Genomic DNA, 25,283 nt, shown 5'->3' with positions numbered 1-25,283 from the left:
TACAAAGGCAAGACCTAGCTGCTCAGCTGATTTTCCTAAAAATAGCAGTTCCCACCTCATGCCCCTGCCGAGATGAAGCAGTTACCTCCTACAGGAGCGAGCAGGAACACTGCCTTTGCACAAGAAAGTAACTCCTCAACTTCTTCCCTTTTCCATCTCTTTGATTTGGGCTTCAACTTGTTTGCTAGGCATTGCAACAACAGTTTACTCACAACATTAGAAGTTCAGGCATGCCTCTTTAACAACAGATACAGTATAAATCAGAACAAGCTGACACATCCCACCTTGGATGTATTTCCACTCCTAGTTGGTGTCCTTTTGAACCAGTTAGGAAAATGGCATTCCCTATTGTAGGATTTGCTTTGCCTCTCACAGCAACACCTGAAGAAACAAAATACAATAGGCTACAATAGGACCAAACTGATTCTGCAAATGCAAGACAGTGAGTACAGGCATCAGGAATAATCAGTGGTGAACTGAGTTTTGCCTCCCAAGCCTGAGATACTGGTTACTGACAGAAATGGAGAGGAGAAAAAGAGATCATTGAAAAGAGGACCAAAAGTCCTAGAGTCAGGCTTGTTGCTCTACTCCCCACTGGAAGCATGAGGGGTGCAGGCCAATGACTACTTTGGGTAACACTGGCCTCCCTCCTCTTAATGCTAACAGTCTTACCTCAACTCAGCTTCTGCTACTACGAAAAGATGCAGCAAGCATGGCCTTTTGGAGCCCTGGACTGCACACAGCTGTGAGCTCCCTTAAGATGTTTTGCCACCTTCTGCAAATATCTACCCCAAACATTATCTCAACATCCAATGAGGGTGGAGCTGAGCCTTGGGTCAGAGCCTCAGGGAAGCACCACAGTTCAGACTTCAGCAGCCACATGCTGGAAGAGCAAATAAGAGTATTGTGTCCAAACGCTACATCCTAGAACAGTCAGCTACAGTCTTCCCAAACTTTTGAATCTGGAAGACAGAGACTAATGTGAGCTAGTGTGAATTGTTTGTCCTAGCTAGGGTATGATTATATCATTCTGCTTGACAATGTGACATAGAGGGGGCAATGAAATACCCATTTCACAGTGAGGCTGGTATGACATAGGTACCATGGATGGTTAGGCTACTTAATTTATGTTTTAGAACTCATCTGAATTCATTAAGCATTTTCTACTTACACTCAGCCTTACTATAGATAGCTATCTATAAAGGTTATAAGAAATAAATACTTCAGGCATGGGCAATTTATTTCTTCCTTCAACCTGGCTATCTTTTGTGAAATTGCATGATATAGGCCAGTAACTACAATATCTAATTTATAGAAAGCATGAAAACCAAACACTTCAAACTGTTGCAGAATGGTAGAGAGCTGCAAATATGATAGAGGAAGAATGAAAACAAACAAACAAAACAAAAAGAAAATGCTTAAGGCACTGAAGGTGCCCCAAAGAGTGAAGATTAATGTTTTATACTGTTTATATATTTTCAAGGATGCTTTCAAGAAAGCAACTTACCTCTTTCAGTGCTTTTTGCATTTGAAAATAATTAACCATGGGGTGGGCTTTATAAAAAGACAACAAGGCAAACATTTCCTGAATTCTTACAAAGTGAGAAGGTAAATATGCAAAGACTTGACTGGAACGAAATAGAATCCCTCAGCTCTAACTGCGCTGTTTGCTGTCCTTTAAAACCAGGCTAACCCAGTGTGCAGTTCATTAGTATTCTAATTGTCAAGTAGTGCTCAGTGGTCGTCTCAGGCTGTCTGATTAAAAATTAAACAAAATTAATTTTTTTCCATTGCCAGATGCACTCTTCTTTTTTTTTTAATTAAACTCCCTTCCCAACACTTAAGATCACATCCCATCATAGCAGAGCAGAAACTGACCATACTTTGGAAAAGTAGATCACGAAAGACTATTTAATTCTAAATTACAGTGCAGAGGTTTTATTTTTACAATGCATTGCTGTTCTGTTCATTTCAGCTGATCTTACTGTTCTCCGAGGATGAAAGAAAAACTGACGGGAGTGTGATCATACAGCACAGCAAACAGCTTCATGACCTACACCCAGTTATGGAGTACATGAGACAGCTTGCTTCCATTTCTAAATAAACACTGTACTTTGGTAAGGATGTTCTTGCAGACATGATCTTGGCTGCTGAACCGATTCAGACATTTAATAGTATCTGGGCACTAACCATCTAACTACTCTCTTACACTTATACATTTATCTGACATAAAACTGTATTGACAGGTGTTTCCCTGAATCATGATACTATTAATAAATATCAACAAATTCTAATGCTTCTGTAACACTAAAAAGGATGACCTAAAATCTGAGTTTCTGGACAGAAACTCGGGATCCTGGGGTACATTTTCAGGCACATCCACAGACACCTTCTGTTAACTTTACCTGAGTAAATCACTTAAACTACTTTGTGCCTTTGTTTTCTGTTATTACAGTGGGGATCATTCTTTCTCTCTGTTACTGTTGGATGTTATGCAAATAAAACGAATGGTGTTATGTGTACAGACATTGTAGTTGTAGAGGACAAAATGAATTCTACGTTCAGAATACCAAGATTAACAGGACCCAGAGCATTCCCAAGATACAAGAAAAATATATAGTTATCATTTTAAGCTACAGCCAACTAGAATAACATGCCAATCAGACTGATGAAGGACACGACAGAAGTCATGTTAGACTCGGGGTATACAGCAGATTAGACCATGCCCTTGTTTTATTCGTGTTAAGTATGCTGTCAGTGACACTAACTATGGTATTTGTAAATACATCTTAAAACACAGGCGCAAAAGGAAACATATTGAATGTGCTAAAAAGTGTACATGCAGTGTACGTGCTAAGGTTGCATTCACAAACGTATCTAAAACTTCAGAGGAAATACTGAATGAACCTGTCTCTGGCAAGACAAAACTATTTTTTCATTTGAAACCAGACTGTATTATGCTGGGAAAAAGGTACAAAGGAAAATGCAAGTAACATGATTGAGTTAGTTCTTTTTACATTTTGAACTATCATGGTTAAAAATTATTGCTGGCAACAAACCATAGCTGAAGAATCATAGAATTTCTTAACAGAAATCCATTTATACTTCCCTTCATAACTTTTTTGAGAGTTATCAAGTACTGCTATGATATTTAACTTTCTTTCAATATTTTCATGTGGCTTCTTAATTTTAAGTCATTGCAGGTGCACAGCCAGAAACTAATGTTGGGTTCAATATAATTTTTTTGGGTAAGACTCAACTGAATTCTTTTTCACCATGGAAATATTGGTCTCATTTTCAAGATTATGCACAAAAAAAAAAAAGGATTAGAAAATTAAATTGGACCCCAAATTTGTTCCCTTGCAATAGGGGCCAAATTCTTAGGAAAAGTACACATTATCTGCAGTGGTGGAATGGAGCAGATAGAGGGGAAAGCAAGAGAAAGAATTAAAAGGAACAGAGCAACTCAAAGTCATTGAATCTATATAGGTTTAATTAGATGGGGCCACTGAGTCTGGGTTAGCATGTATTTTCTGAAAATTAATTTATTATCCTTCTAAAGTTGATCTGAAAACTGTCAGACCCTTCATATTTTATTCTTGGTTGTCAGAGTCCTTCTCATTTGAGCACAGAAAATGTTCAGTGTCCAAAACCTTCAACTACAGCTCACATTATCTAGGGGGAAAAAAAAAGAAAAACCAAAACAACAAACCCCAAACTCATCCCCCCAAAAGAAATCCAAAACCAAAACCAACCAACCAAACAAAATAAAAACAAAACTCAACAGGATCAATAATACAAGCTAATAAAAAACAGTAATAATGACACCAAGCTGTGTGGTTCGGTTGATATGCTGGAGGGAAGGAATGCCATCAAGAGGGACCTTGACACACTTGTGAAGTGTGTTGATGCCAACCTTATGAAGTTTAACCATGCCAAGTGCAAGATCCTACACCTGGGTCAGAGCAATCCCAGGCACAGCTACGGGTTGGGCAGAGAAGAGATTCAGAGCAGCCCTGCGGAGAAGGACTTCGGAAATTCAACATAAGCCAGCTTCAGTGTGCACTTGCAGCCCAGAAAGCCAACTGTATCCTGGGTTGCATCAAAAGGAGTGTGATCAGCAGGTTGAAGGAGGTGATCCTGCCCCTCTACTCTGCTCTCCTGTGACCTCACTTGGAGTATTGTGTGCAGTTCTGGTGTCCTCAACATAAAAAGAACATGGAACTGTTGGAACAAGTGCAGAGGAGGGCCACGAGGATGATCAGGGGACTGGAGCACCTCCCGTATGAAGACAGGCTGAGAAAGTTGGGGCTGTTCAGCCTGGAGAAGAGAAGGCTGCGTGGAGAATTCATAGCAGCCTTCCAGTATCTGAAGGGGGCCTACAGGGATGCTGGGGAGGGACTCTTCATGAGGGACTGTAATGATAGGACAAGGGGTAATGGGTTAAAACTTAAACAGGGGAAGTTTAGATTGGATATAAGGAAGAAATTCTTTACTGTGAGGGTGGTGAAAGTTCTGAATGCTCCATCTCTGGCGATGTTCAAGGCCAGGTTAGACAGAGCCTTGGGTGACATGGTTTAGTGTGAGGTGTTCCTGCCCATGGCAAGGGGGTTGGAACTTGATGATGCTAAGGTCCTTTCCAACCCTAACTATTCTATGATTTTATGCTTTTGCTGCTTAACAAAAAAAGCTTCTTGCTTCCCCCACCCCAAGAGTGAGCAACCTTGGTTGAGGTGGTTTTGAATTCAAGAGTAATGGAATCTCACTATTCATCTTACTCCTCAGCATTTATTTCTCTTAAAATAATTCTATTTTATGTGCTGCATTTCATAGCTGCAGAGATAGTTAATATACATCTGGGGATATTGCTAAGGTTGGAAGAGTTTTCTCTATGGGCGTAGAGATTAAAGGTTGTCTCAGATGCACCATTTACATACTTTCTCACAAACTTTTCAGATCAAATTCTTCTCAAAAATTTCAGTAATTTGGAAACAAGAATTTACAAATACCACCGATCTGCAACCCAAATTACAAATTTTAGCAATTAAAAAATCTGATTTAAATGCTCTGCCTTCTGTTGACGTGTAGCTGCCTCAGGTGAGCAGTGATAGGAACACAAACTATGAAGAGTTTAACAGCAGCTGTGGTCTTTTGGAAGCGATAGTGTGACCATGGATGCTTGTGAATCAGGTGCTTACAAAGGCTGATGTAAGTGCCCACAAATTAAAGATTGCTAACCCAGATCCTTTAGTAGAGTTTAAATATGTCATATAACAGGCTCAAGGTCAATATAGTATTGAAAGGTAATTGAAAGGGAACTATGGAACTATTAACAGCAATTCACACAGACTATTTAGTGGCAGTTAATATTTGTACTCTTACAAAATGCTTTAAGTATGAATAGGTGTACTAAGGTAAATGTCTTAGTGTTTGGAGTTAAACTTAGCTCTACATGCTTTTATGTCTAAATTTACAGTATCTACTTTGACCATATTGTTGCAGGTTTTAAACTAAAAGTATGCCTTTTTGCAATAAAATAGTCTTGGCACCTTAAAAAGAAAAATTAGCAGCTTTTAACTTCCCTACTGTGCTTAAATATTGTATAATTAACAGCTGAGCAACCTAAAAAACAGAATCCACCCATGGCAAAACTTAAATTTCACCCACCTGTGACTTCCATCCCAGGCTGTGACTTTGGAAATTCTCTTTCAGCAGGTGAACTAAAGCAAACGGTGCTGTATTTGTGTAAAGGGCACCTCTCTAGCATTAACCATTTTTCACCAGAAACACCTACAGCTTCCCATTCCACCTATAAAGGAAACTGCCTACACTGTGGAGGAAGAACCAAGAAATATTGGCCTGCCCTGATGTTAAATCATTATGGCTATGACAGGCATTCCTACACATGATGCATGTGCAGCTGCAAATAAGGTCACCGTGTTTTTCTCCCTGGCAGTTAACACTACATGCTGAGCATCTCACCTTCTATTTTAAATTTACACTAGTTTTCCTCTCTTAAAAAGTAGACAAAAAATTGTGAAGTAATTAGATTCCTACATCTAATTAGTAAAGACTTATTTCACTACTGATATATTTTACCTTTCTGTAAGCTACTTCAGCGATGGCTTTCACATATTCAGAGCTTCCCATGCTGCTGAGCTCCAAACTAATTTACAAACTGGATATTATTATGTACTGTAACAGTAAATAACAGAATCTCCAGATTGAGAGGTATGTTAGATCCAGGCTTTCCTTAAAATATCCATATTTTCAGATAAACATCAGAGCTGCCGGGCTAACCACAGTCACGGTGTATGAACAAACCAGGTCAACATCCTGTGTGCAGTCAGTCCTGTTTCTAACAGCACATGGGCTTCATCAACATCCTGGCACAGATAACATCCAAGTGCTTCCTAACCATTATAATTACTGTGAAAGCACAGAACATCTGGCAGTGTATATACACACACTGCTGTCATCGGTTAGAATAAATCAGTACAGCACTGATAAACGTCAATGGCAATGAGCTTATTTAAAACAGATAGGGCTTCAGTCTTGAAGAACTTACCTCTGCCAATTATATGAATTCAGTTTAGCAAAGCAGTGCTTTACTTTCTAAAAGAATCTCATTAGCTTAGCATTAGCTTGGCTGCATTTTAAAAATTAGGATTAAATTCACTTGCTTCTTGCAGTAGTATGGCCTAGCAAAGACAGATTCACTACGAACTACCGCTGAAGACAGCTTAGTGAGAATCTGCAGGTAAAAAATATTATTTAAATAATCTCACTACAAGGGAGCATCTCCCATCATGGATGCTGGCCAAGTGCTTCTAATATTTTGTGAGTCAGTGCAGCCAGAGGCAAAAACAAACCCTAAATTCACCAGGAGGATTTGTGGGGCTTCCCCTGGTAGCTTCCCATCCAAGTACGATGCATGCTTTGTGAGATCTGATACTACATGTGGCAGGGCTGCTGCTAAGAGGGTCATCATGGGATTATTTTAATGTTCACTGAAATGGAAGCAATTTATTACATACTGCAGTAGCATCGCTTTCATTCAAATTATAAGAGGTTGCAAGTAGCCTTTTAAATCTGCTTTGCCTTTCCCTCTGGTACCAGCTTACCTTCAAGCTTCTTGGAAAGATGACACTCTGCGAAGCAGGCTTTGGAGGTTATGCAAAGAACAGAGCTCTCAGTAAGTACCTTGTTGACCTCTCAAAGCATGCAGGGCTTGAAACACACATTTGCATGCGTAAACTGGGTTTCCCCAATGGCCTAAGAATAGGATGCATCTGCGGAACAAGTTTTGCACTTACTTGAATATTATCATAAAACATTTATATGATTTAATTAGATTATGTAAATGCTTTACTCCAATTTGAAGCTTTGAAAATCATAATGTCATGCTCTAAATTATGCAAGTATTGAAAATTATTTTCACAGCAGTAGAAGCAAAACCACAAGTGAGACAGTCCTGCCACGTGCCCTTCTACTGTTCTTTACTCACCAAAGACCACACAGAATGCACTACCGTAATCCGGACATTTTCTATTAACATTTTCTGCACAGACAGTAGTTATTCTGTGCCCTGATTTTATGCTAAGTTCCAAATCCAAATTTGATTTGGAAAATGCTCTGTAGTTTATATGCACATCCTGACTAAGCAGCAGATTTTCTACAATGTCCTCCTCACCCTTCTCTGATACAGCATGCATTTCATGGCAAGAAGACTTCAGCAAGGAGATTCAATAAGAGCTATTCATTGAAGCATATTCCTAACTGCTGACAGTGAAAAAGGGAAGAAGGTAAAGTCTTAGCCAACATTTTTCTATTAAGTTAACTTACTTAATCCTATACATCTGGACAGGATAATGCTGCCACAATACTGAGCACATGTCACTAATTGATCCTGGATGCCATAGGACATTCTTTAGGCTATACAAAACTGGCATTTATTCAATTTACAGAAATAATTTACAGTATGTTGGGATGGTACCAAATTATTTGGAAACAAAAGAACCACCATTAGGGACAAAAGAAGCACCATGAATTAATTCCTGGAATAAACATATACTCACAGAAAAGTCATCAGACTGGGGTAGCTGAATTTTAACAGGACTCTGCTATTCAGTATATCACTAATTTTCCAATGCAAACTGAGTGCACCAGCTGCTTCTTCAATACTTCTAACTTGATGTGTCTGAAACACCAAAGTCTGATCTGCTCCACCACACAGATTGCTGTAATGGGCTATAAAGCATGTACCATTTGACATTAGGGTTACAAATCTTTCTATGCAGTCAGAATACCTCACTCCCAAATTCTAGTGTTTCCCCCATATTCTGCCACCCCCTTCCCCAAAATCAAGATCATGGACAGAATAAAAAATAATAAAAAAGAAAATAAACTTTAAGTTAATGAAAAATCCTAGAATGTTTGGGTTCCCAGGCAAGGGAACTTTGAAAATAACAGCTCAGGCAGATACATTTCTTCCTGTACATGCGTAGGGCCATTCTTCACCACATGGTAAAATTACCTCCCCCATAGCTCTTCAGCCATGGGTGCCCAGAGAACACATGTGGGCCAGGTTATGTCATATGATCACCAGTATATCTATGCTGATACAAACCATCTAGAGTAATGCAACTCTCTACTGGCAACCTGCAGACCTGGCTCACCACAGAATAAACCTGCCCATTTTAACCTTACACAGAGCAGGACTCTTGAGAAAGCTGCTCTCTCAAGCAGTCCTTTGTCATCTATAGTTGGCATGCTGACCAGCTATAGATATGAATTTATAACTTTTGAAAAAGCTGATGAGTGGTGAGAAAAGGTCATAAGAAAGTCTGTGGGGACAAGCCACACATGATAAACATAAAATTGCATAGAGAGGTAATACTGCTGCAGCAGGATACATTAGCAACTCAAGGAGTTCAATAGGGAAAAGACACCAAATGCAAAGGTATAAATCCTAATGGGATAAATGGACTTGGAAGATGGCAACTGTACAGCTGTATTCCAAGCAGCACAGAGGAGAACCTTTCCCCGGCCTACTGACAACTTCCTGATCAGCAAAATTCACTTCTCAGAATGGGAATACAGTAGTGCAGGGCCTAACAGCCTGTTCATTTTTTGCCTTTATCCTGTTTGCACGTTCCAAAAGATATGTGAACTGACCCACACAGGGGGACACCCAAACCACTGCCTTTTCCCACATACCCTCCCCTCTGATTATTATAAATATTTTGTTCACGATAATGGCAACAGGAAAATACTTGCTTGCAATACACTTGCTCTCCTTCCTCCCTAGCTCTGCTTGCTAGGCTTTCCCATTCTCTACTGACCTCCACCAGCCATCACAACACTGTAACCTGCTCACCTTCCTGGTTTACATTCAGTATTCTTTCTAGGACAATCCATCCAAAATGTGATTCTCTTTCAGCTATGTAGGAAAGTTACAGCAGACAAACGATAAACTCATAGGGAGAAATTTATTTTTAAAAGTTTCACATAACACTCTTCAGGGATGCATGAGCACCCCCTTCACTGTAAGGGCAGAACTGATGCTGATCACCACCCCAGAAAAATTCACAACCCAGAAGTGAAATATATATATATAACTTGTCATATAAAAATAATTTGCTACAAGCAAGTGTAAAAACCCAACAACCTCCCAACTAAACAGTGAAGTGTTTTTAAAACACTAATAGTAAAACTCTCATTATTCTTCCCGACATAATCCCATAATGCATAAATCAGAACTGATTCAGTCTCTGCCATGGGCAATACTAGATACCAGAAGAGCTCAAGGTACTTACTCTCCAGTTCTGATGGGTCTTAAGTCAGCTGATAAGGCTGTCATACAGGCCTGGCAGCAAAATTAAGTTGCTCTTATTCCAGGTTCCACAATGTCTTTCCTGTGATGGGAATCCTTGAGATAAAGCTCCCAATCCAAAACTGCACCCTCCTGTGGTTATGGAAGAAAATAAATTGAGCACAGCTGACGGAAATTATTCTGATTCAATTATTTCATGAACACTTCAACTAACCACATTTATCAGCCTCCTAAACTCATAAATCATAGCAATCTCTGTTGGGAAATTCGAAATTGATGTGGCCCCGCCTGAATCAGAGAAGGCAGTAGGCATCTGACAGCCTTGAGGAGCAGCCTTGTGTGAGTTGATTGGAATTTCTAGCAGTATTAATCTTAATAACCTCAGGTAGCTTCCTCGCAGCAGCCTATGTCTTTATGCACAAGCAGTGAGGGAGGGAACAGTGCAACAATTACTCTCTCATTCTCTCCAGCAGACTGTTTTCTGATGAATATGAACATGTCAGTCATGCTCAGCCTTCATCCATAGCTCTTCTCAGCCCTCAGCAATGACCAATCCAAAACCTGTAGAATTTAAATTGTGATTTGAGCCTTGAGGTATAGGACACAGGAACAGAAACCAGAATACCTACCAATACAGCAGCATGAAGGCCTAAAAACAAAAGCAGCTTTTCCCTCTTTCTTACAAGAAGCGCCTGTGAACTGTAACAGAAAACTGTACAGCATTTATTCAAGTCATTCAAACAATAGGTTGAAGATATTCAAATAGTATTAACACTGAAAATAGATGATTAAAACACAGATCAGAAATATGCATCTATCTAGGAAACCGAATCCAAGTAACTGTCACTCACAGCTGACAATATGGTCAGAACAGTTGTGGAAGCTCTCTGGTACTTGCTTTGCGAAGGATTAAATAGCTCCCATTGTGAATGAATTTGCGCTTCTCATAATAGACTTTTCAATAATAACAAATCTACAAGATTTCTCCCCTTTTACCCAGATTACTTATAAAACGTCCAGACAGGTAAGGCAAGGCTGGACAAACATACAGGGATTCTCTGCCAGTGCTCTTAGTAGTGTGCAGTGATTCATGGTTCAAAAGGATTTTCTAAGCCAGAGGTGCTGTCTTTATATTCAGCAGCCTTTAATGGATTCATCTTTCAAGTACCAGTTCAGTTACTATCAGGTCACGTAAACTTTAATGTTAATATTTTTTGTTTGTTTGTTTGGATGTTTTGGTGTTGCTTTTTCTTTTCAGGGAGAAGGGATTGTTAAAGAGGAGTGCCACAGCTCACCTTCGTGTCTGTGGAGATCACCTCATTTTGTATGCCAGGAGCCACCACATGCAGATTCCATTTAATAACCTCCAGTTCTGGTATCAGGAGACACAGTGAACAATCACTCCCTATTCATCTTCTCTCTCTGCCACTTGTGATTTTATGGACTTTTATCACTTCCTCTCAACCATCTGCCTTTCAGTCTATTTAGTTATCCTCATACAGGTGTTGCATGCTATTCATCATTCCTGTCACCCTCCTCTAAAACCTTTCCCAGTTTTACTACATTGGGCTTGAGATGGAAGAAACCAGAACTACACACAGTATTCAAAAGGCATATAGACCAGCAATGCTTTATTTTGTTCTCTATTTGCCTGCTAGTAATTCCCAACATCTGAATTACAATTTTAACCTCTATTAAGATGACACCTTTAAAAATCGATGAAAACCCTAACCTTACTTCAAAGTCATAGCTATATCTTGGTAGAAAATTACCATTTTATGCCATATCTGCTATTTCACATTTCCTACACTGAAATTCACCTACTGTTTTATTATCCAGCCACTCTGTGAGGTAAGGCCCTTCCGTAATTCTTCAGTCATCTTTACTACTCTGAAGTACCTGCAAACTTTGGCACATTTTTATGCAGCTCTTTTCCCAAAAAGGTCATGAGCATACTGTCAAGCTCAAGCCTAGGCATAGATCCATGCAGACTTCCTTGGTAATTTCTTTTTGCTGTGAAATGTGACTATTCCTGCTTCCTATTTCTTATCTTTTAACCAGTTATTTAACCATATTTGAACCCTTCCTCTTATACTACAGCAGCGTGCTTTCTCTAACAGCCTGGGATGAAACCTTTTCAAAAGTCTTCCCTTTCTGCAGGTCATTTCCATATTGCTATCAGTGCTGTACATGTAGCTCAGATCCCATTTTACAAACAGCTGAAAATGATTAAAACTTGACCCTTCCAGCTCTCTTGATTCTACTGTAATGCATTTCATTCAAATTCAACATGTTACTGCCTTCCTTTCCAGTTGTCATTCCCTATTGACAAACGCATTTTACAAAACTAAAATACAAATAATTTCTTGATATTACTTGTTTACACAGCTTTCCAGCCTTTATAAGTTTACAATATTAAAGGAAACACAGCCACATAAAACACAGTGTGAAAGCTGTCCCATGTTTATTATATTTTAAATATCAGATCCCACATACTCTTACATAATTTCCCCTCACCTTCACACTGGAATTCTTATACATTAACAGATAAAGTTTCGTTAGACCTCTATTGCTAATGTGAAGAAAGTTTAAAGAGTCCTGCTGTAGGGTGGTTGCTTGTTTTGGTAGGGTTTGTTTAGTTTGGGGTTTGTTGGGTCTTTTAGTTGCCTTTTTGGTTTTTTTGATTGGTTGGTTGATTTTGTTGTTTGGGGTGTGGAGAGAGCGGGGAGGGTAATGCCACAGCATGAAGAACCAACAAGGTTGTCTGAAGATTGAAAGCTCCGCATATACAGCTGCAGCCCAGCGAAGGATTTCAATAGACAACTGACACACTACTGATTTGGAAATGTAATTTTTCTCCCAGTGTACAGGTGAATAGCTTATACCTAATTACAGATCAAGACAATTTGAAATAACACAAGTTTAAAATCTTCATGCAGAAAATCAGACCATCAGAATTTCCAATAAAGTACTCATTCTGGAGCAGACAGGCAGCATTGTAACATAAATACAAACAATAATATAGATGATTTAACTGGATTACTTCACTCCTATGAATTCTTCCAAACAAATTCTTTAAGAAAGCCAGGAAAAGAGAACTCAACTTCCATCTTTTTTGGATGTTTTGGCTTACAGCAGTCAGTCATGCTCTCAAAGTGTGATCTCACTGAAGCAGCTGTGTACACATAACAAATCACATTTGGACATGTTTCGATCCAAGAGCGGGTAAGGACAAACAGAGGTGAGCAGCAGGCTGTCCCTCAACCCTAACACCAACAGTTGCCATAGCAACAGGAGGAATCACTGGAAGAGGCTGGGATTGATCTTTCCATCCCATATTCATTGCCATTTCTTCAGAGTGGTCTTACACAATGCTACTGTAACCAACACCACTGCACATACCCAGGTTCTAAAATTAATGGGAAATAATAGCGATGAAAAGGTGACAGGGAATAAATTACTGCTGTGTACTGAGTGCACAAAGAACAAGCAGCAGAATTTCCATCTTAATGCAAGCAGTGCAAAGAGAAGGGTGGGTGAAGCACGTACGGGCATGTTTCACCATGTCTTCCATCTACATTTCAAGTTTTCTCTGCATTCTCCTGCAGAGCAGCATCTGCCTGTTCTCAGCATCTGTAACAAGACAGTCAGCGATGCCTAGGGCAGGTATTGCAAACAGTAGGATATAGCAAAGGTTATTTTGTGCTTAGTTAAAAAGCCTGTTACATCATGTCAGCTTACTACAGAATGACACAGAGCCAAAAGGGTACAAAAGAGACTTTACAAATATGAAAGAAATTTTTTGGGTTAACAATGGCATAGCTCCAGAGTCCCTCAAAATATATTACAACACAAACAAGTTTTGTAAATGTGGGATATACATTACATGAGTATACAAGAGATTTCAGTAAAGACTAATATTGATTCCAATAACACACAGCTCAAAATTGCATTTAGTTTGCAAATTACAGGATGGTTTTGTTGATACGGCCACACGGTTTAAATGAAAAATATATTTTGATGGCTTCCCCTTCACAATTAGCCTTTCTTTTTAGGATATGCAAAATGGTAGAAAAAGTGTCTAAAATATTAGACTGAATTAAGAAAGCCTTAAAAGACCATTCCAAACTGTATTTATAAACACTGAAGAATGACCAGAATCATTAGCAGAATGTGGCCCTAGCTAAGAGCAGAAAGCTGCATATATCAGAAAGATAAAATATTCTTGTAAATGAGTAGATCACTTCTGCTACATGCACCCTACATTGTTCCAGTTTTAAATCAGCATAATATCTCTGTAATCCACTATATTTGCATAAAGCTGAAGTAATACAGTGATAGCATGGGAAGTACCCATTATCTCCAGAAACTTTGTAGCTGACAAAGTGATTACCCCCTAAAACAAAACAAACCCAAAACCTCAACAAAACATCTAACTAGAATAGCCCTCAGAAAATGCATCATAGTTTCCAAGGGAAATACAGAAGACAAAAGTGTCTACATTAGCACATATATTAACAAAATTTCATCATTTATACTTAGTAAAACAGATCCTGAAAAAGAAACCAAAACAAACCCCAACCCCTAAACAATACCTACCAATTGTGTACACCAAGATAACAACTCCACCACGATTCAAACAAGTCATAACAGTATGTGATATTTAAGAGCTCTGGGAACCCTGTTAATGACAAGTCTCCCATCATAACTTAAAGAGGCAAATAGCCACGGGTCTGCTGAGGACCATTCAACTGCATATACACTATCTTCATGCTCTTCATAGGTGGCTATTACACTGTCCTGAAGGGGCTCTTTAATCCTAAAATTTGGGAGAAAAAAAAAAAGGTAAGGATCTATGAACACATGATTTAAAAGGCAGTATTAAGCACCCCTAACATCTAGATATGCAACCTCCCATGTGAAGTCCAAGAATGCAGTAGTAGGCTCCAAGGAATAATTTTATACCACATGTCTGCACACGCCTATGTTTTTAGTGGTGGCTTGACAAGGATTGACTTCTTTGTGCTAAAGACCCCATTTGCAGGAACAAAGTATCACTTATTGTCAACTTCAATGTATTTCCACGTCTCTCAGAACCTACATTAAATACCTCTCTAAATCAAGTAAAACTACTGGGTACGATCTAAATGCACTTAAACACACATTTTTACCAACATCGTTTCTCTCACCATGCTCCATGCCTTCCTTTCCCCGTTTGTTGTTAACTGAATTCTTAAATAATATATATTCTCATTAGAGATGTGTAAAGAGGTAAGAAGCTGCAGTCCTTAATATCACAGTCTCTCCTGTGCTGCTATCCTCGACCCATTCTCTCCAGAGTACCAGAGGGCAGATGGAGGAACCACTCCCAAACACTTTTATTTTTATCTCCCATTGCTAGAGTTATAACAACACTGGATTCTCATCTATTATTGTATACCTCACCTCTCACTGAAACACCCAAGCTCCTGGTCACCTACATCATGAGACACAGATTCTCTTTTGCATTGCAAATATTTAACAATAGATTCAGGCATTCTCTGACATCCAAACCACCCAGGAGTCATTGACTGTGCTCTGCTAGCTGAGAATAGCTCTTCTTCCCTTCACTCACAGCGCCAGTCCCTCCTCTCAGAGCAACACTGCAGCACATTATTCTGTAGCTACAGGGTAGCTGAGTTTTCAGAGGATGACCTTAGAGCTCCTTCACCCACAGAGGATCACCTCTGCTGACAGGAATCAGTCAGCCTTTCAGAAGCATCCCCCTGCCTCCCAGAAACAGCCTTGTATTACAGCTGCAATCCTCCTAACAGAACGCAAAGCCAAAGAGCCTTGTGAATGCCACTCAATCATTTAAACAGATGCTGCTGCTACAGAAATGAAGTGCTGTTATTGGCCATCTTTGCCCTTTACCACTGCTCTCTGAGAGCACGCGTCTCTGCGATCACAAAGCGTATACGCTATCACATTTGAATTGCTTGCGGGATATTGCTGCTCCACCTAGCCAGCCTAACCAGCTGTGAATCTAACATCGCAATTAAAATTCAATTGAATTTAATGAATAAACCAAAAGCAGCCTGATACTGCAGAACAGCTTCAGATGTTTAGTTTCAAGGACTTTTACTGTTTACTTATGCTACGTTTAAGGTCAACTAACAAAAAAAAGGTCATAGCACAAATGACAGGCAGCCCCTGGTTAATTGCAAAGAGCAGGCTTGTTTTGCAGTTCTCCTGAATATGTACTTTGATACAAACCATCTAACAGCAGAGAGCTAATAAACACACACACACACACTTCATCTCCTGCAATGTGTTTTTCTAACTTCCTGCTAACTGACATGCCTGGTTAAGCGAAAGTTGGTCATGTCCCCAGACAGCAATGTGCTTCACGCAGTGCTCACCCACTTACCCACAACTCCATTATTCCGAAGGTTTCAGATGTCTCTCCGGATAAGCAGGGGAGTAATACACAATGCATATGACTGTCAGGGGACACGACCAACTTTCAGTTAACCAGGAGTTTCAGTTAACCAAAGGTTGTATAAACAAGGACAAATAGACTTCTAGATTACAGTCTTTTCTGTATGCTGAGTTGTTTCAGTGTTTCATTTAAGTAACACAATTCATCTAATTTAATTTCCAGAGCTCATAAGGGAATGGGTATTCAGGAAAACAGCCTGTAGGTGAGCTTCTATTTGGCATTTCCATTTATAAGAACAATTTTTAATTGTTCTTTATTATTGTCTATACAATGAATTTCTTCTTGGGTATGAAAATAATGAGCCTTCCAGAAAAAGAAACCATGCTCTTCCATGTGGTTCTTCAAGGCCAAGTGAGTTCAGGATTCAAAGGGGATTTTTTGTTGTTGTTTTATATAGCACAGATCTATGATAATATTATGTATAGACTACTTGTACATAGAAATGGCACAGCCTTGAAGAAGTCATTAAGAATAGGAGAAAACCCTTATGGAAGTGATCACTTGGTATAAAACAGCTAGATACTACACAAGATAATTGGGATGGAAGAAAAGTCATCTCAGAATGGCATGTCTCAGGAACAACACAGAAGATCCAAAAGAAACTGTCCATGAACATCCTTTATAAACACTGAATTAAAACAGATTACTCTTTAAATTACATAATGGGTAATGAGCCCAGAAAGATTCTGCCATCAGAATAAAGAGCAGAATTTATTTAATGTATGTGAAAGATTGCTCAAAATAGTAAAAAAAACCAACCCAAAACAAACCCTAAAAAAAAACAGGAAGAGCAAGGTTGCTTCTGGTGGTGTTTTTCCTCACAACAGGAAACTTGCAAGAGGGAAACAGACCATCTTACGGCATTGTAAGAGATTCCAAGAAAACACCTCATTTACCTGCATTTTGGCTGTGTGCATGCTTTTTTTGGCAATCCAGGAACAGGCTGAGGATACTATTTTTGAATCTATACAAATCTAGAACATTTAGTTTCCGAGTCCCACAACTATTTATTCTCAATGAAATTTTACACAGCTTTTACACATTTTTATTTATTAAAGAACCAGCTCAGACTTTCTAACTCCCCAGATATTAAATATAATCTGATTAATGCAAGAGGTTATGGACTTAACAGCTATGACACTGACATTTATTTAAGTGAGGTAATAAATAACTTGTAAATACATATATAAACAGAGTCTATGAAAAAAGATAATTTTGGTTACAGCACATACTAGTGGAATATATATAAATCAACTTGTATTTAAGATTTTTTTTATTTAGATATTTTAATTATCCTTCTGTTTTTATCAGTTGCTACAATTTTATTTCTTCTTAACACATAGTAGGTAATTTCAGAGCCTAATTTGTCATAGCACTCTTCATAATGTTGCAGTGCTTAAAAGAATACTGCTATATAACAATACTTTCACATTCCTTACATCAAAACCTTTCAATACCTTTCAATTTTGTAGCTTTGAACTCCTGATGACAATACCCAGGTTATTTACCTTCTAAGGTTAGATGCATAATACTGGACACGGAAGAGGAGAGTGTTCAAAGTAGACTGGATACTGATCAAAGTCTGCAGATCTTTTGCAAATTTTGGAATAGGGAGGGACACCTAAATTTCATACCAGTTAGAGAAGTTCAGAAATAGGAAAAGTACCTATACAGAGGTGGATATGAAGTAAACTTCCCCCTATGATACTTTAATATATACAATTCAGGTTGTTGCCAAAGCACAGATACTTCTGGTTTTGCATAAAAGCTGAAGGTTATGGGTGCAAAAATATAATCGCTATGATGTAACTATTTTAGTGTACCACAGGAGAAGATGCTTGGCCCATTGATCCTTTCATAGAGCAGTCTGACAAGACGATATTTGATAAGCATAATTTGTAATCACTTCTTAATGCCAATCAAGTTTTGTAAGTTACATTCTTTCTTGCCCTAAATTTACCTGTGCCTTATAAAGTTCCTTTAGTTTCTTGTTTTCCTGTGCTATTTTAAAGACTTTTTCTGGCTAGACTAAAACACCTTTTTTCTCTCCTTATATGCTCTTGCACTGCATCAATTTATAGTAAGAGATATGTAATCTCTATCTACATCCTGCATAAATTTAAGACCTGTGCCACACAGAGTTGAAACCGGACTGCTCTCTCATTCTTATTTCTCTTTCTTATTTTTTATTCTCTTTCTCTTATTCACATAGCATGACCCTTACCAGCTTCTTTTATGACAGAAAAGAGCTTTCATTTTACTAGATAACTTTGAGGTTAATTGCGTTACAAACTTGAGAAAGAAGCCTCTTAAGCTTTGGATAATTGTTTTCATGTAGAGAGCTGTTATTTCCAATTACTTCTCATGCTAACAACCACTTAAGTTTGCAGTGCTTGCAGTTCTGTTTTGTCACCACAATGTTCAATAAAATATGTGTTTTGAAGTCATCAAAATCATTAATTCCTCATCACAGTCAAAATTAAATTCTCTTTAATCTAAAAATACTATGAAATAAATGTGACTTAACAGAGCGGCAACATGTGCTGCAGCGTCCAAGAACAAATCCTGAAAAGCCTGCCACTGGATTCCAGAATAAGCCCCTCAGATGCCCTTTCTCTTTAACTGCAGAAGAAAACTTAGCAACTACACAGTTTTGTTTCTGGTAAGCTTAGAAAAAAACACTACTTCCTTTTTCATTCTCTTATGGAAAATAGAACTCAAGGATGTTTATACTGGAACATAATTTTCATATATAAGAATTGACCATTCACATTATTGTGAAAGCATTATTTTTTTTACTCATAAACAACCTCCTGAACTGCTTCTACAGGAAAATGTCATCTTTAAAATGTATATTTTAATATAACAGGTTTCATAGTTGTTCTAATACACAAATAAATTAAGGAGTATGTGTCAGATGAGGGTTAAAGAAAGAAATAGCAGTTTTTAAAGCAAAATAGTCTGGGAATTGAAAGTGCTGCTGCACTAGATTTGACCCAGCTTCTTAGATATTTAACCGACTAAAGTCCTGAATTCTGAAATTCCACAAAACAAAAACCATTTAAACTGTTTTAATTGAGTCTCTTGGTTGATTCCATAGTATAATCCTATGATTTCTAGATTTCTCTGAGACATAAATACCTCAAACAAAATATCAACAAAATTAACACTATTGGCAAATGTGTGAATAGATCCTGGAAGTCTGCCTCACCATGACTGCTTGGCAAATGTTTTTCAAAGTATCAATGCTGACAATCATTCTCCTGAAGTCATGGATATGTATACAAAGGTGTTATATTAGATCACACAGTTCATATGTATTATCATGAAACCATATGATTTACTATTCAAAAGGCTCCAAACCACATTTTTACCACAAAAAGTAGAAACCATTACCTCCTTTATGTGGAATTTCGACGGAAATCTCTTTCTACAGAGAGGCCAGCCATCATTTTCTCTCTGGTCCATTACAATTGCTGAAGACATTCCTACACTTAAAATCTCATTAAAAACTTCACTATCTCAATGAGATATTCTGTACTCAGAGGACCAGTCCTTTACATCTCTCAGCCTCAAATGCAAAATGGTGAGAAGCGCTTATGTCATATCTCGTTCTGCTTGTATCAAAGAACAGTCTGGCTAACATCCACAGCAGAAAAGATGGAAACCCAAGATTTGAGGAAAAGACTAAATGAATATATTTCCTAATGTGAATTGTTGATACAATCTTCAATAGATACCAAGGATAAGGATAAGCTCAGAACATATTGTCAAAAAATGAAGCATAAGGGAGAAGGCAGCATGATATTAGTAACCGGTTTTGCCACTGAAAACACAGCAGACATCTTAAGCCTGTAAACCCCAAAGAGATCCAAGGGAGCTGGGTAGCTCATTCTGTAAATTAAAAGTTTAATGGCAACTTCCTTTTCAGGACTGATATGTAAGCTCAACATGCTATGGACCATATAAATCTTTTCATTAGTATGGGTATCGAAAAGGCTTTTTCTCTTAAAAACAAAGTCCTTAATTATCAGTTTAGCCTTGTCATGAAGTTATGGCCATAGAAGTCATGAAGAATGGAAACACTGCTGTAGATGTAGCATGTAGCTTTCTGCTCGTGATCCTAAGGTAGCATTTTGTTTATTGATAGAAATAGCAATGTAGAATTAAAATGACTGACAGACTAGTTTAATACAACCAATACAGACTCAACTAACATGAGAATTTTGGGTAACCAAAGAATGAAGAAATGATATAAGACAGTCACCACCCCCCTTGAGGAGGATAGTTTTCAGTGCTCTGCAGATGTCTAAAGGGAACTGACAGACACCTTCAGGAGTTTTGGAAAATTCAGTGTCGTAAGGATGAAGTCCTTGCAACTCCAGAGTGCAAAGCCATTAAAGAAAGAGAGGCCTGCCTTAATCAGCTGTATCCATAGATGTGGAATGACCCCATGATTTAAACATTTTATTCAAACTGAGGCACTGAAAAGCATTCCCTATATTCTTATCCCGGCACACCAGCTTGTTTTGGGGATGAAAGTTAAATGCGCCTGAAATACACACCTCACCTGTTCTATTTTCATTTATTTTATACACTTTTTTCTACCTCTGGATCAAAGTGCTAGAAATTAAGCTAGAAGTACAGCATTTCATTCCCCAGTTCTCGATATTTTTTTCTGTATTTGAACTGTACATTAAATTATCCAGATTAGGAACTTGATCAAAATATACCACAGCTGTCCTCCAGCCACATGCCTACACCTTCTCTCTGTGGGTAGCTTGATCCTTTTTTAGACTACCTACTTTCAACAGAGGCTTTGGGCTTCCAAGACAGAAAGCACTGAAGCCTCCCTTTATTCAGAGCAAGCAAATAAATGCAGCTGACATACTTCTCCTAGACACACTTCACAAAGACAGTGCATGCATAGCTAACATATTTTGGAAGAAACAAAAACACAGTTAGTGAGAAGAGATAAACTTAAAAATATGCCTCATGGCAATAGAAAACCCTAAAGGAAGAACCAGAAGTCTCCAAAGATGATTCAGAAGGCAGTAAAGGTCCCTGAGCTGCAAACAGGGGCTAGAAGCATACCCAGGGGAAATATAATCTCCTTTTCCTGTTTTCACAATCTTTCCTCATAGCCACTATCAGCGACATGATGCAGGTTAGGGAGACCTTTGATGTGATAAAGGGTGGCTGCTTTTACTTTTTTATGATTGATGAGAGAAACAGTATTAGCTAAAAAGTAGGGAAGAGACTGAAAACTAGTTGCTCTGATCCGAATCAGCAGATAAGAGGAACTGAAGGTCACTCAATTGTAACAAGAGACTCACGGAATAGTCCTATTTATATTGTTTATTCAAGCATGTTCTGGTCTCCAAGATGGGAGCATATAAAGTCCCAAGATGTCAACACATACATGGACGAACACCAATTATTCAATGAACCTGCATTCTTTTCCTTAAAAAAAAAAGTTACCTCCAAATAATTAGTTTTCACTTGCGAAAATTAAAAGATAGGCAATTATTACAGAAAGTAAATGTATGGACTACAAGAGTTGAGGTTGGAAAGGACCTTTGAATGCCATCTAGTCCAACCCTCTGCAATGAGCAGAGACATCACACACAGTTCTATGTGGTTCAGCACTGAAGGGTTAAATTGACATATTACTTGCTTTTGTCTCCAGCCAAGAAATACAATAAAAAAGTTTATTCCAAAATATATTAAAAATTAAAAGAGAAGGGGTAATAGGCACAAGTTACTCCTGAGGAGATTCTGACTGGACACAAAAAGGAAATTTTTCGTGAGAACAATCAATCATAGGAATAATTTCCCCGGGGAAGTGAGGGATTCCTCAATTTTGGACACTTTTGAGATTCGACTGGACAAGGTGCTTTCCTAGAAAGGCTGGACCAGACAACCCTTGAGGTCCCTCCCAACCTAGTATTCTATGATTCTATGATAAGTATTAACATGAGTGTTTAAGATCCCAGAAATCTCAGCTGTGTAGAACAGTATTACAATCAATATTTTTTAAATGATGGGTCTTCTTGTTAAAGTAGGGGAAAAAAAACCAAACAACTAAAACAAAAGCAAAAACCCAACAACAAAAACCAATCAACCAACCAACCCCCCCAAAACACCAAAAACTTTGAAGATGCGACTGATACACATTCTTCGTTTTTATACTTAGTCCATGGAGTATTTTTCACAAGTCATTATATTCATAACATGAAAAATAGGTAGCATACAAGGAAAAGAGTCTTCTTACAATCATAGAATTACAGAATAGTTAGGGTTGGAAAGGACCTTTAAGATCATCTCAAGCATGTTGAGGTCCTTCTGGATGGCATTCCTTCCCTCTGGCTTATCAACCAAACCACACAGCTTGGTGTCATTGGCAAACTTGCTGAGGGCGCACTCAATCCCACTGTCCATGTCAGTGACAAAGGTGTTGAACAAGATCGGTCCCAACACCGATCCCTGAGGGACACCCCTCATTACTGGTCTCCAGCTGGACACTGTGTTACATTACAGAGAGTATGTACTGTTGTTGTGAGCAGCTTTCTAGGTACTTAATTTGATACACCTTGATTTTCAAGGCACTTATATCACCTTATCACTTCTAGAGACATCTTGCACATGTAAAATTAACTATTTCTATATATGGGAGAGCTTCCTTATTTATTATTTCAAAAATGGTTTCCAGGTCCATTATGTGAAACCAAAATGTCAAAACTATTTGCAGCAAACTTACATCATTATTAATAAAGGAAAGGTGCAAGACCAACCTTAAAATTGCAACTACAAAACTAACCTTATTTAGAACTGCAACTGAAACATCTAGCAGACACAGCTGAACAACTGGGGATCTTTTTTGTGATTTTCCTTGTTCCTCATCCCATCGGGCTATTCCATGTAAGCTAGTTGCAAAATTAGAAAGCCTCAGCCCACTCTAGAACTCCCTATATGCATATATATATTCATAAAGAAGTACAGAGAGGACAACAAGCACCATCTATTACACAGTGAAAAAGTTGGAAAAGCAGACAAAAATGAAGGATGAAAAATTATTATTTCAGCGTTTCAGTTAACTCATTACTAAAAATCCCATCCCTCCAAAATTCACATGCAATATACGTGATTCCTTACACACCCAAGTGGATGATTTTTAGAAATGCTTGCAGAACATGCATTATTTTCTACCAGGAGTGTCAGAACCAAACACCTGGTTTGCTTGAAGCAGGTCTGATGAATTACTGGTTTCTAGAACAGTCAGTAATACTAAAAGCAAAATTTACAAAAATTTATGTGTTTACACATCTTTTTTCCACCTGTGCAGAAGCTCACCATTAGACTGCTAACAATTCCTAAAGGTTACAACACATACACAGAAAACACAAAAAGCAGATTTTCAACTCTCACTTAACCCAGAGTATTGTATATTCTTGACTTGGTCCAGAGCCCCCTTAAAGTGAATCTTTTCATGGATCCAGAGGAGTTTAGTACTGGCCCTCAGCAATCACCATCCCCTTCCTATCAGTGAACATACCGTGATCATACCAATCAGATTTAAAGAGTGTATCCCACTCAAGACTCTTGAGTAAAGAAGAAGTAGGAATTACAACTACTTACCTGAAAGGCCTGTACACAAAAATCCTAGTCAGCAAAAAAAAAGCACGTTAATCATTACAACTAAAAAACAATCTATAATCATCTTCATAAAACTCAGGAAACTTCATACTTCTCTTCTTGATGCTGGTCCTCTTGATCACTTAGCTCATCATCATCTACCATATGCCCAAATGGTTCAGAAGAAATTGATACCATATTAGACAGGATAACTCTGCTATCACTGCTTCCTGTAAGGATCAGCTGATCATGAGAATGATTGTATCTGACATTCCATACCCTAAAAATAAAATCAGAAAGAACAAGAGGCTATTCTTGGCAGGCAGTGCATCTACAGTAAATGATTTTTTTTTTTTAAAAACACTAAAACTTCGTCTTTGACTTAAATGTTGTAAGCACCCTTAGAAGTGACATGCCTTAACCCAAAGACCGTTTTTGTCATCTTCATTTGGCTTTTAATTTTCCACATCATCTGTTTTCTACGAGGTGTCTTTAAAACTCAACAAATAAGTTTTGGGGAAAAACCCCACAAACATTAAAGAACAAAACACACTATTCAGTGGTATCATTCCTTGGGGGCAGATACTAATTCATTGTTTAGTGCGACAGATAAATATTTAAGTTCTAAATATAAAAATTCCCTCAAAGCAAAATATGGATTAAAAATAAACTGTTAAACAAAAATCTCACAACATTCTTACAGAAAAGTTTAAAATAGGCCCTAAAACAAAAGTAGGATTATATTTCTCTACAATTTTCAGATTTTACATACCAAGTTAATACTAAATGTCTTATGGTTCTTGTTCTATTCTTTTCCCTTTAATCTTCTGGGGAAAAAAAAGTATAAATGCTGCTTTTGTTAATTCACATCTTCATTCCTCTCAAACTAGCTTCAGGGTCCAGATTTATTTTGCAAGAATTACTCCAACCCAAATTCTATAAAATATGAACCGCTCATCTTTTCTCAACCACTGAAGTCTGCAAACGTCAGACAAGATTCTATCCTTGCTCCAGCCAGAGGCCAGAGCAGTAGATACAGGCTCTAAGTATTATCTCAGAAAATAAAATTACTCCCTTGCATATTCTGGCTTAAGGGCTGTGAAAAGCATGAAAAACATGGGGCTGAATTACTGAGCATTTAAAACCATTCAACAACAGAAGGACAGACAGCAGCTGCTTTTCTGTACATCAGGTGCAGCAGATTAAGCTGGATTTGGAAAGTCACACCTGTATCCCAGCTGGCCTCTACAAGCCAAGTTTTGTTCTGTGTTTCTCAAAGGAGTACCCTATCTCCTAACAGTGTTAACAACAGTTCCTTGCCAATTAGACTAA

The 25,283-nt window shown here is 38.2% G+C and overlaps 1 protein-coding gene across 2 annotated transcripts in view; it reads right to left on the bottom strand.

Moving 5' to 3' along the window:
• Positions 1–13,883: 13,883 nt before the first annotated feature.
• EIPR1 (EARP complex and GARP complex interacting protein 1) overlaps positions 13,884–25,283 on the bottom strand; it is a 79,228-nt gene continuing 67,828 nt past the window's right edge. For both annotated transcript variants that reach the window (XM_031052611.2, XM_031052612.2), the window contains exons 8-9: positions 24,064–24,231; positions 13,884–14,654 (exon numbers count right to left, since the gene is read on the bottom strand). In XM_031052611.2, coding sequence (XP_030908471.2) covers positions 14,480–14,654; positions 24,064–24,231 — 343 coding nt within the window. In that variant the 3' untranslated portion in view covers positions 13,884–14,479. The remainder of the gene's footprint in view (positions 14,655–24,063; positions 24,232–25,283) is intronic.

The sequence above is a fragment of the Melopsittacus undulatus genome, chromosome 3, assembly GCF_012275295.1.
Source record: "Melopsittacus undulatus isolate bMelUnd1 chromosome 3, bMelUnd1.mat.Z, whole genome shotgun sequence".
Classification (NCBI taxonomy): domain Eukaryota; kingdom Metazoa; phylum Chordata; class Aves; order Psittaciformes; family Psittaculidae; genus Melopsittacus; species Melopsittacus undulatus.
Note: the sequence above shows the minus strand (reverse complement) of the source record. Positions and strands in the feature narration are given on the sequence as shown.